Source organism: Selaginella moellendorffii, unplaced genomic scaffold (assembly GCF_000143415.4).
Source record: "Selaginella moellendorffii unplaced genomic scaffold, v1.0 SELMOscaffold_48, whole genome shotgun sequence".
NCBI lineage: Eukaryota > Viridiplantae > Streptophyta > Lycopodiopsida > Selaginellales > Selaginellaceae > Selaginella > Selaginella moellendorffii.
Genome location: NW_003314309.1, coordinates 803,785 through 816,535, shown reverse-complemented (window position 1 = coordinate 816,535; position 12,751 = coordinate 803,785). Strand labels below are relative to the sequence as shown.

The following is a 12,751-nucleotide window of genomic DNA, read 5'->3' as shown; positions in this document are numbered from 1 at the left end:
TCCTTTTTCTATTGTGGCCTCTTACCGCGATCAAAGAGGGCTTGCTCGAAAAACCATCTCTGGGCCGGGAAGGAGACAATACTGGCGCCTGCCTACTCTGGATCCCAGGCTTTGGACGAAGACCTTTGTTACCTCAAACGGTTCGAGCTGGACTTTTTTCCTTCGGCCTTGCTCATCGTTGGCATTACCTGCTGTAATTGTTGTTTGATGTGGCGGTCACTCAGCTTATGCAGGTCTGTATCAAGAAATTCTTTTCACCTTTTTGCCAGAAAACAATTTTGTTAAAGGCTTGTGGCCCAAGCTTAAACCATCAACCCTAATCGCCGCTTTGCTAAGGAATATTCCATCTCCGTGTTATATACCCCCGGCTATGGCGATGAGTTCTCTCATGCCCCAGGCTGTCGCTTCATTCCTCTCACTCCTGGGCGATGATCGATGCGGGTAATCCATAAAAATGTAGATGTAGGGCGCTTGGTATCCTCGATCGATGCTGGGGTGTCGAGCATCGGATCCACAGGCGGCCCTGCGTCTTAAAATTTCTTCCTGCCGCGCATTTCCAAGATCCATCTCCCAATCTCTCTTAGGTAGTGGCGGATCAATCCACGATCTCTCATCACAAGTGATCACACATATGGGGGCTTTGCGGCGATATTTAGGACGATCCAGCCATAATTGTTTCCCTGTCGCTATCGGCAAGGAAGAATCGAGGCTCCATTCGTGAGATAGATAGCCCGTGGGTGGAGGCAATCTTTCTTTCTAGGCGGTGGAAGGAATGCTTCGCCACTAACAGGCATGGAGGGCCACAAGGAGGTACACGCTTCTAGGTGCGCCTTCTCGGGGCCGGTTTGCTCGTATCGCGCGAGGTCGTGGTGCGATCGCTGGCTTTCGTGCTCTTCGGATCAAAGGGTCTTTTTTGGAACAGTGGCCGAGGCGTCGGATTTTTTCTTGCTTCCTCAGGGTGATGGGCGATACAAGCTCCAGTTTTCATCGTCGTGGTTTTTGTGCTGCCGCGATAGCGCTGTTGGGTGTGCGCGGAGAGACCCGGAATGCTGCTCCGAGGACGTGCTCTTCGCGCTAGAGATGGACGAAAGTGGAAGTAGTGTTTCATTCCATGATCTCCTGTCAAAGTTTTGCTCATCTTTTTTTTCTTTCGCTTGCAGGAGCTAGCTTTCGTGGAGGATCTCAAGCTGGATATCTCACGAGTGATTGGCATGGTCGTTTGTATGGAGGAACGGCCAAGGCAAGGAAATGGGAGATGTTTATGCTCGTAGAAAGAGCTATGGAGGACGTTCCAAAGATTGCTCCGTGGTAAGGGGTTTTCTTCTTTTTTCTGTCTGGCAGCTTTTACGTGGTGTGTTGGAGAGAGAAGGACTGATCGCCTTGCTGCAGGATTGTCCGGGCTCCAGTGAGAGTAACGTTGCAGGCGAGCACCAAAAAATATTTATGTGCTGCGAGACACGTTGTCAGCGCCCGTGCGGAGGTATCGGTTGTTGTTTGTTGCTACGTTGTTGTTCATGCTTTTAGTCGTGGTGTTGTTTTGATTTTGCTCGTACCTTTTCTTCATTACAGGCTCCTTGTTGCTGTGAGGAATTCCTGATCGATTTAATCTTTTCGTCGTTTCCAGCTGCGAAGAGCGAGACTGCCAAGCCTTCACAGAAATCCAGAGGTTTGTGGCAAGCTTTGCTTGGGCGAGGTGAGGAAGAGGAGGAGGCGGAGGTTGTCAGTGAGCCGGCAAGGCATTGCACCATTCGTACCAACGACGGGACGTGCTTGGTATGTTGTCCAACTTACGTTGCAAAAACCATCTCTTGCGACTCATGTTTGTTGTCTGCGCGAACAGCTGAGCGCTGAGCCGGATGGGAATGTTTTTACCACTCGACTCAATCATGCACAAGGGCGAGAAACGTTTTCTATCCAGCTTCACTCGGATAGCAAGATAAGTATCGAACAGGCAACGTCGGAGTCGGATTCACAGGGATATCTCAGTGTGGAGTTTGGCCAGTTGATATACAAAAGGGTTCTCAGGAGAGGCAACGATTTGTTCAATATCCAGCTTGCAAGCGGCTCACGTATCCTTCTCCGAAGCGTTCACGGCGGTTTTTTAAGCACAGACACCGGCAAATGCAGGATAGTTTCTAGCGAGAAAAAGGATTTCTTGCAGGGAATTGGCGCCTGGCATCTGAGAGCTCACGGTGATTCCCTGTACACGCTGACATCTCTGTCCACTGTATCAAAGCGTCGAGCCGATGTATACATGTTTGTCGACGCTTCCGGTCGTGTCAATCAGGTTCGTATCATTTCTTTATCTCATCAAGTTTCTGATAACCTTTGTTGATGCTATCGTTTTTCAGTCCAGTGATCCAGCGGTACACTTTCCCTGCTCTGCTTCTCTGTTTGAGATCAAACCGGTGTCTAACGCGACCATACTTCCCGGAACCATTTGTAGAAACGCAAGCATAATTGGCTTCACGATACGGACTGCTCGGAAGATCCACGGGAAACAGTAAGCTTGTTTTGCCGTCTTCGTTCTTTTGTTATAACAGGGCTTTTTCTTGTTGTCTACTCTGCAGCCGCTACTTAAGTGCGGAGCCAAATGGTGTGTTAAGAGCTGTGAGGCTGGCTCCGTCTCGCTGGGAGCTTTTCCAGCTTATAGACGTGGATGCAGCTGCGGCAGCAGCAGCTCCGGAAAGTTTCAGCTGTACGCCTGCTGCCGTGAATCGAGAGCCTCCTCCAACATGTGGACCCGTTTTCTCAACGTCGGCTAGCCGCGCAACTAAAACTGGTTTCAGCAGGATTGTTTTGCGTGATGTATCGGCTTGTGACGCAGCAGCCATGGCGCTGCTCGATGGTCACGCGGTTCCCAAAAAGTCCGCTGCTTCACTGCAAGATTTGTGCATCTCTCAAGTCTGCGTTCATGCTTCGGCAGGTATGTGGCTTTCGCAAAAATTCAAAAGCTTTTGATTTACTTGTCACTTGACCGTGCAGAGCTTTCCAGTGAAGAGACCACTCCAGAGTGCCGCAGCAAGACATATTCCGACGAAGAATTTACGGAGCTGGTATCGGCTCTCTGTTCGCTATCTCGGAGGCATGACTTGCTCCCAGCAGGCATTCCTTCGGACTTGACGGACGAGAACACATTCAGCATTCCGGATGATCTTCTTGCAAGAATCTGGGAAACTTGCCGGTAAGCTAGTGTGAAGTTCGAGCTGGATGATTAACTTTTTGTGATGAGCAGGCTGAGACAGGTGCCTCAGAATTCTTGCAAGTGGATGCAAAGTGCATTTCTCCCGCAAACGCAAGCTCAAGGGCCTCGTGCACGGAACAGAGCTGTGTCGCGTTCATCTAGCACGGAAGCCGGCTGGCACTGCACCTCTTGCAAACAGAGCAACGTTCTTCCGATGGATGCTGCAGTGAATCCTGGTTCGTCTATAAACTTTTCCATTTGGAAGTTTCTAAGAGCTCTTGCTAGTTTCGTTTTGCAGCGCACCATAAGTATCTAGAGGTGCAATCGCGTGTGTATAGCCGTGCCATTCAATCGACAGGGATCCTTTGGAATATCATCTCGCTTGCTGGAGTGAGGTACTATTCGCCATCATCCTTGAGCTGCTAAGAGATTCCTAAAGCATCTAATGGTGTGGTTTCTGTGCAGCATAATGTCCACAGCGCTGTTCTGTCAGCTCAAAGCCGCTGCTACTCGACGAAGTCTCTCGTTTTAGGCCGAAACAAAAGGAAAACGTCGCCAAGCGAGCGTTTCACGAAGAAGAAGAAGAAACGAAGAAACTGGTTTGTATATAATAGGCGGGGAAATTTATTTCAGGCGATCGTTATCATGCTTGATCTACTTGATTTGAGAGAAGGGTCTATATCAAACAAGGCAAAAAAATCTGGAAAAACCATACAAAGTTTTGACATTGTGAAAGATTTGCCGATAAAAACTAGTAAGCCTCTCCCAGGTTACGTAAAGTTTGCGTTCCTTGCGTGACAAAACTCCTTGCGGGGATTTGCGTGTGGGTTTGTCAACGCAAAGCGCTCGCTAAACTTTTCTAAAAGTTTGGCGCTCACGAGATCTATACCAGCAGATAAAAAAAGTTGGTAAAGAGGTTAAAAAAGATGGTAAGAAGGTCTTTTTCACCTTGTAAAATTAAAGTTCGATCTTAGTTAAGTGTTTGTTGTGCTGTCCAGTGGAGAGTGGTTGCAGTGCCAACCACATTGACAGAGCTACTGGGATATTCGTCACCGTAATCGAGTATATTCGCCGGTAACGGCCAGAGTCGGATCTTCTTGCCCCGACAGGGTAAATACGAAGTTACCTCTCACGTGGACGGCGCACATAACACCCGGAGAAAAAGGTGAAAAAGGTAGAAATAGAGCCCGGAGGAAAAGGGGGAAAAGAAGCGCCCAGCGCGCTAGATTTGGAAATTAGGGTTCTTGTGTTTGGTCCCGCGGTAGGGTAGATTCCGGAGGGGATCGGTGGGGAAATCTGGGACACCCTGCGCGCCGGAGCTCATGGTGGTGTGAATCGCGTCCCGGAATTTTATCGCAGCGATGGCGAGCGAGAAGAGGCAGAGGCTGGCGGGGGATGTGGGATCCTGGGCGCTCAATGTCGTCACTTCCGTGGGCTTGATCTTCGTCAACAAGGTGGTTATGTCGAGCTATGGCTTTAGATTCGGTGGGTTGCCCGCATTCTTTGGGGGAATTTTCTGATGCTCATCTCTCTCGCGGTGTTTGGTCAGCTACGACGCTCACAGCGTGCCATTTTGGAGTCACGTCCCTCGCAGGCTTTGCCTCAGCGGCGCTGGGCTACACCACGCTCAAGCCGATCCCTTTCTGGGATCTCTTTTGGTTCTCGCTCGTTGCGAACGTCTCCATTGTGGGAATGAATCTTAGCCTTTTGCTCAACTCGGTCGGCTTCTACCAGGTTAGTCTCCAAGGATTCCTGTCCAGAGCTCTCACTTTCTCTTTTTTCTTTCTCTTTTTGCTTGCTTGATCCAGATCGCGAAGCTGAGCATGATACCAGTGGTTTGCGTCTTGGAGAGAGTGCTCAACGCCAAAACTTACAGCAGACCGGTGATACTCTCGGTGATCATGGTCGTGTTTGGCGTCGCCATTGTCACAGTAACAGATGTGACTGTGAACTTCAAAGGATTCATGGCTGCAGTTATGGCCGTGCTAGCTACGGCATTGCAACAGATCGTAAGGAACCTTCGTTTTTTTTCTTCTTTTACTTTCTGACTTTCAAAGCCTCTGACGTCGTTTTTCTCTTGTCGCAGTTCATCGGTTCGTTGCAAAAGAAGCACAACGTTTCCTCGTTTGAGCTACTGAGCAAGACCGCTCCAATCCAGGCTGCCTCGCTGCTACCTCTGGGACCATTCATGGATTTTGCCTTGACAGGGAACTACTTGTTGAACTACACCTTATCGACGGCAGCATTTGTAAGTTCCTGCTCTTTTTTTCTCTTGGATCGACTGCTCATTCGGTACTATCTTTTGTTTGTGGTTTCCAGCTCTTCATCAGCCTTTCGTGCCTCCTGGCCGTGGGCTGCAACGTAAGTCAGTATCTCGTCATTGGCCGATTCTCGGCCGTGACGTTCCAAGTTCTGGGACACATAAAAACGGTGTGTGTTCTTGCGATGGGCTGGCTGTTTTTCCACGACATAATCACGTCCAAGAACATCCTTGGCATGGTGATCACGGTGATTGGCATGGTTTTTTACGGAAGAGCTGCCGAGGCCGAGAAGAAGGCCGCAGCGGCAGCCCCGGCTTACATCAAGAGCAACACCAGCAGCGACCCTTTTACTGTTGGCGACGAAGAAGACGTGTCGTTGCTCAAGGCCAGCGATTTCCAAGAGCATATAGGAGCTCCTCCTGTCAAAGACATAGAGCTGGGATTCGAGACAAGCAAGCGGTGATTGTATAGGAACAAGAAATGCTTCTTCAAGATAGAGAAAAAAAAAGGAGAATTTGATCCAATGAAACTGAAGCTTAAAACACAACGATGGGGCAATGAAAAATTATGCTTTCAGATATAAACTTCAATCTACTTTTAAATTTTAAAAATTGTTGGTTATCTGAGGTCCAAAGTGTACTGTTATGATACTGTATATTAATATTAATGTAGTGGGATTTTAGTAGCTATTGGATTGATTTCAATTCGAATTACTCACTTTTGTATATAAGCTGGGGTTTTTGGGCTAATTGATATGTATATTTTTTGTATTCTTTTGCCATATTTTATGCACTCACATTGGTAAAGGTGGGGGGCATCTTTAATTGTCCTTGATAAGTGCTTGGATTTGAAATTTTGATTTAGATCTAACTTTTGCATCATTTAGATTTAACATTTTTCATTTCATTTCTTTTGTTCTTTCTTTTCAAGATTTTGGTTTGAATTTAACTTTTGCATTGTTTAGATCTCCCTTTCTTTCTAATTTTTTTTTCATTTTTTTTTGTTTTTTGCTTTTTCTTTTTCATTCATCTTTATGGTAGAGCAGCAATCTCTTCCTCCTTTGACTTTAGAATAGCAGTTGGTGTAATTACTTAATGCTATGCGATTATTGTTGAACAACCAAACTCAATTAATGGCAGCATTCACATCACATGGTACAACTTCTATTGCTCTTAGTGTCAATCCTTGCATTCGGCTGGATTCTTTCGTGGGAATTTTGAGGATGATGCATATCATTGGTTAAATCACTTCATAGTGATTGTCACATATCATTCTTAGGATGATGCTCTATGTTTACATGAGTTTCCTATGTGTTTCAAAAGGACGGCACTGTAGTGGTATAATAGTTTGAGCGTAGCCACTTGTGACGATTGGAGTATTCTCCAAATGTCTTTAAACACACATTTGGACATGCTAACAATTGTGATGATGCCTTCCAACAATTACATTGTCTTCGTTAAGGGCCATTTGAATTAGTGATGCAATTTGGCATTTGTTTCCAAAGCCTCTTTCTTCATATGAAGCCAAATATATCAGAGCGGATCAAGCTAAGAATGTTGTGGCTAGCACTTCATCAAAATTTTGTAGAACTTATGCATAAACTTAGATGTCACCTTTTCCATTTTGCACTTTCAGCTCCACTTCTTGTGGGAGATGGTCTTATTCCAATAAAGGTTGATATTCCGAGTTCAAGGACAAGGTCAAGGATGTAGTCGTGGCCATGATGTCTACTGCTAAGCGTGTAATGAAGTTGGTTACATTTATTGGTGTTGTCAACTTTTTCCGGATTAGTGACCTTCATTTCCTAGATGGAGACTTTGGCATCAACAACATTCTATTGGTGTTGCTGCAGTATAAAGTTTGGGCACCAAGATGTTTTTGGGAATTAGGTGAGTAGTGGAGGGTTTTTGTGCAAATAAGTCAGTGACACTTTCATCTTTCTTTCAAAAGTATTATCAAGTGTTCACTTGGCATCAATTCATCTAATGTTTATTTTCCAAGCTCATTATTAAAACAAGAGGTCTCCTATTATTCTCTCTATATTGGTTAATACAGGCTCGAGTTTATCTTTTATTGCTTGGCTTGTTGCCACACGTTGCCGTCTACATTTACATTATGCCGCAAAGCTAGTTTTCATTATGTATGGCAACAACCATACACACGCATGTGCACAAAATGAAGTAGACCTAATTGTGCGTGTGGGCAATCTTGAGCTTGAGCTGTAGTCATTGCAAATGGTGTCAAGTTAAACTTTTGACCTCATCCTTAGTATGTATTAGTTGCGACACAATCATGTTAAATGTGACTTTAAAGCCTCTTTTCATTGTCTCATACTTTTTATATTTCTTCCATTCCTCTCACTTTTATTCCTCTTTGTCCCTCTACTTCTACATCTACTTCCATCACTTTTATCTCCCCATTACTTCTTTCTATATGTACATCTTATTTCTCTATTCCCTCTTCTAATCCCTTTGATGGTTTTTGTGTTGCAGTAGTTGATCGACTCATGAAAGAGTATGTTGATCTCTTTAAATTTAACCTGTCATCTAGGGCTAAGATTGCAATATGTCATCCTATTCCAACTGGGGATACTTGTCTAATCAGGGTTCTTATTTGTCATCAATCATCAAAAGAGATGAAGATTTTACATACAAACATTAAAGAAATGTTAGAAAAAGGTGTTATTTGAAAATTGCGGAGTCCTTAGATGTGTAAACCTCATCTTATGACAAAGTTTGATGGGAGTATTTATTTCTGCATTAACTATCGTTTATTAAATGAAGTGACAATCCTCAATATGTATCCTCTTCCTCACACTACTGATCTCTTAAAAAAAGTCATTAGTGCACCAAGTTAGATCTAACTTTTAGGTATTGACAAGTTCCAATAGCCAAAGAAGATATTCCAAAGACTACTTTTCGTACATCATTTGGTTTGTACAAGTTCTTGATGATATCATTTGGTTTGAATACTGTTTTAGCAACTTTCTAGTGGATGATGGACGAGGTTATTTACAACATGCCGGAAGTGACTGTTGGCTTCATTAATAATGTCTTAATCCACTTAAAGGGGACATGGGAGGAACATATCCATGATGTTTGAAAAGTGTTGAATTGGCTATAAAAAGTTGGTTTAAAGTATCAAAGTGTGTATTTGGGTCCAAGAACATGACTTATCTTAATTTTATATTTCTTGTGAGGGTTTGCAGGTTGATCATGACAAACTTGTAGCTGTTCTAAAGTTCCCTTCTTCAAAGTGTGTGAATAATATGCAACACTTTCTAGGCAAGGTGTAATATCTTGGTCAATTTGTTGATCAGATTTTTTATCACATTACACCATTGCAAGTGTTACTAAAGTTGTTAATATTGTTTTTTATCTAATATATGGATTGTGAATGGGCGTTTACAGATCTCAAAGTGCTATTGATGACTCCTCTAGTTTTGTCATATCCTGATTACACTCGACCTTTCATTTTGAACGTGGATGCTTTTGATATCGATCTTAGAGAAGTGTTCATGCCAAAGAGCCCAAGTGTGCCTAATTAGCACCATCCTATTGTATATATTAACTGTACATTACAACTAACGGAGGTGAACTATTCCACGATAGAGAAGGAGTGTTTAGTAGTAATTTGGAGTTTCAAAAAACTTCATGCATATCTACATAGTTCTTAAACATTACTAGAAGGTAATTATGTTGTAGTTACTTCATTGTTAAAATGGAAGAACTTAGTTAGTCGTACTGCTTAGTGGGCTTTGAAACTTCCATTATATGATTTTGATATTGTTCATCACCCAGGGAGTTTTATAGCTAATGCTGATGCCCTTTTTTGAGCTCCTCTTCCTTCTTCCCTCTCTTTTCATATTTCTTACAAACCTATTATTTTAGTATTTATGGATTTTTTAGACAAAGATTTTGTGCCATTAGCAGTTGTTATACTTGATGTTTAGTGTTCACAAAGTGCAAAACAAGATTTACCTTCTCTTGATGAGGTTCATAAAACTCAAAAGATTGAGTTGTGGATTTGAAGTCTTTGCAATAGGTATGAGAATCTTACATCACTTGCTAATGACTTGCCATTTCAGCATTTACATTCTCAATATTCATCTTAAGAACAATCTTCTTTATTTTGTGAAGACGGATCCTAATGATCATTTATGGTTGGTGGTGTCTTCGATCTTTATTTCATGCTTTCTTCATACTCATGTTTTAGGCGGGCATATGACATTGTTGTGTGACGAGAAGCTATGCAAAACTTTATATTTGTAGCGCACCTTATCTCTCTCCCCTTAATCCAACTGGAAAAGGGGATTTCCCTTAGTGGCTATTTTAGTGGCCCAAGGTTCCACTCGCCCCCCCTTTAGAGATGTCAATGTCCTCATTGACTATTGACTAACAACCCCTACTGAGCCAAGGGGAACCAGCACCTCCATTTTCCATGTCAGCACCTCCATTTTCCATGTGAGGCAACTAGTCATCCACCCGTACCGCAGTCCCACAGCACTCACCCCCCTTTCAGAGATGTCAATGCCAAGGGGAACCAGCACCTCCATTTTCCATGTCAGCACTTCCATTTTCCATGTGAGGCAACTAGTCATCCACCCGTACCGCAGTCCCACAGCACTCACCCCCCCTTCAGAGATGTCAATGTCCTCATTGACTATTGACTAACAACCCCTACTGAGCCAAAGGGAACCAGCACTTCCATTTCCGCACTTAATCTACCAATCCTTCCATTGTGTAGACTAGCACCTCCATTTTCCATGTCAGCACTTCCATTTTCCATGTGAGGCAACTAGTCATCCACCCGTACCGCAGTCCCACAGCACTCACCCCCCCTTCAGAGATGTCAATGTCCTCATTGACTATTGACTAACAACCCCTACTGAGCCAAAGGGAACCAGCACTTCCATTTCCGCACTTAATCTACCAATCCTTCCATTGTGTAGACTAGCTATTCCATGTGAGGCAACTAGTCATCCACCCATACCGCAGTCCCACAGTGAATACTTTCGTCTGTGGATACTCCACACAAGAGGAAGGATGTACGTATGGATGCCCAATACATATAATTTCAAATTTACCATACCGCAGTCTCACAGTGGATACTTTCGTCTGTGGATACTCCACACAAGAGGAAGGATGTACGTATGGATGCCCAATACATATAATTTCAAATTTAGGGGTAGGAATATACCTTGCTCAAGGGTATATTATACTTTAAGTAGCCACTAATCAATGGGAATCGAACCCATGCCATTTGCTCTGATACCAACTGTACCGCACCTTATCTCTCTCCCCTTAAGCCAACTGGAAAAGGGGCAATTGCTTGATGAGAGAGCCCTTAGTGGCTATTTTATCCCCATTTATCCCCCAAGGTTCCAAGGATCCACGGTGACAGTATATCCAAATCTCATCCCATGATCACATGCGCTACAATATTAGCCAGAAATGCGATGTGATGTTATCTAGTATGTGCATAGTTGCATTTGGTGCCAAGCTCGTAATACTCCCTGTCGTGCTAAAGAAGGATGGTTGGAGTTAACTGTAGTTTCCCATCTATTTGAGTTAGTGGCAATTGATTTAATGGGGCATTTTCCATAATCGACTACTAACAATGAGTATGTCATATTGCTTTTGATTACTTTACTTGTTGGGTGGAATTCAGTGCTCTTACTAGCATGTCTACAACTATTTTTGGATACTTCCTCATCAATTGAGTGGTGTTCCAACATTCCTGTCCAAAGTGGGTTCTCTTGGATAATAGTCCCATATTTATGGTTAAAGCATTTCACATTCTAACATCTCAATTAAGGATATGCCACACTTTCATAAATGTTTATCATCTATAATCAGACAGTTTGGTGGAATAGCTTGTTCAAACCTTTAAAGAGATGATCGCAAAGTATATGAACTTTCAGTATTCGAATTATGATGGTTATTTACTGTCTCTACAGTATGTATATGTCATAAGGGTGCAAGTTTTATTGGTGTTTCACCATAAACACTCCTATATGGTCATGATCCAACATTACTAACAGAATTGGGTTTACCTTCACAATTGTCATGAGGTGCTAAAACTAAGTTGTGAGATTAGTATTTGATGAGCATTTTTTCACTTGTCTAAGCAGAGTTTACCAAACATATAGGCTGCATATAAGTGGGACAATAACAGTGCTACAACTCCCATCATCGTCCACGTGCAAAGTACAAAATGGATAATTTAGTTTTAGTTTATTTTCCCAATTTTATCGTATGTGGTTTATCTAAGAGGTTCCTTGCTGAGTGGAAAAGACTATATTAGGTGTTGTGGTAAGTTAGACAATAAGTTTATAAGGTTTAGCATGATATTCATTAGGCCAATCCTCTAAAAATTGTGCGCAACAACTAAAACACTTCATACAAAAGGATCAGAAACAACTAATGCCACTTACAGATCCACTTATGCCTCCTCTTGATATTCCTTCAGATCCTGGCCTATCCACAAGAGGACTCTGATAATCTTCCATCGTTCCAAGGGGGGATGATGTGAGGTTCAGGTGTATATCTTTGATGCCGTATATTAATATTAGTATAGTGGGATTTTGGTAGCCATTGGATTGGTTTCAATTTGGACCATTTGCTTTTGTATATAAGCTAAGGTTTTTAGGCTAATTAATATGCACATTTTTGTATTCCATTTCCATATTCCATGCACTCATAAAATATGTTAAAACTAATAATTTAGGTTGTATATAAATAAAGCATAAAATTGTAAAGTGACATTTAAAGATATTGTTTCAATATTATATTCTCTTATAAGTTCTTTTATCCCATCTATGAAATTCATTAATCATTTTTATGTTGAGAGATAATTTAGTATTTTAATATTGCTAGAGCTATGATACTTTTTAATTAGCTACAAATTATTATGAGTGTGTTTTGCTGTGAAAATGTAATAAGAAAGAGCATTTTAGCACAACCCAACAAAGGAATCTAAGTATCTATAAGAGGCAAGCATGTAGAAAGCTTTAAAGTAAGAACCAATTATAAGTAAAGTTATCCATAAAAAAAAAAATTCTTTCTTAAATATTAATTCTTATAGTATTTTTTTCTAGTTATGAATTCAAATGGCAATCACATCAGCAAGGGACAACATGTTGCATTTGAGTTTGTGGCACATATGTGCTTCTAGTACCAATTACATCAAGTCACTTGGACATAATTTGATGTTGGTAAGTGCAATAATACAAATAAAACTTATAGTGTTTTTGTTTCTGTCTTATTGTATTCTACTGCCATAATTGCAACCTTCATGCGGACAG

At 42.4% G+C, this 12,751-nt stretch overlaps 2 protein-coding genes across 3 annotated transcripts; both read left to right on the top strand.

The window, feature by feature from the left end:
- The first annotated feature begins 322 nt into the window (after positions 1 to 322).
- LOC112350363 lies at positions 323 to 3,963 on the top strand. Of its 2 annotated transcripts, XM_024686437.1 has the most exons (11): positions 323 to 1,096; positions 1,161 to 1,308; positions 1,390 to 1,480; positions 1,570 to 1,773; positions 1,841 to 2,287; positions 2,352 to 2,503; positions 2,571 to 2,926; positions 2,986 to 3,184; positions 3,236 to 3,420; positions 3,483 to 3,579; positions 3,650 to 3,963. In XM_024686437.1, exons 1-11 carry the CDS (start codon positions 793 to 795, stop codon positions 3,714 to 3,716), a joined length of 2,250 nt encoding a protein of 749 aa, XP_024542205.1. In that variant the 5' UTR covers positions 323 to 792; the 3' UTR covers positions 3,717 to 3,963. The 2 variants fall into 2 exon arrangements, with proteins under 2 accessions (XP_024542205.1, XP_024542206.1); XM_024686438.1 differs by lacking the exon at positions 323 to 1,096 and having other exon boundaries at positions 1,163 to 1,308; positions 1,625 to 1,773.
- A 396-nt stretch (positions 3,964 to 4,359) lies between these two features.
- On the top strand, positions 4,360 to 6,056 carry LOC9647585 (UDP-rhamnose/UDP-galactose transporter 3). The gene is made up of 5 exons (XM_002981382.2): positions 4,360 to 4,669; positions 4,734 to 4,918; positions 4,993 to 5,193; positions 5,271 to 5,432; positions 5,504 to 6,056. Exons 1-5 carry the CDS (start codon positions 4,546 to 4,548, stop codon positions 5,906 to 5,908), a joined length of 1,077 nt encoding a protein of 358 aa, XP_002981428.1. The 5' UTR covers positions 4,360 to 4,545; the 3' UTR covers positions 5,909 to 6,056.
- Positions 6,057 to 12,751: the final 6,695 nt, after the last annotated feature.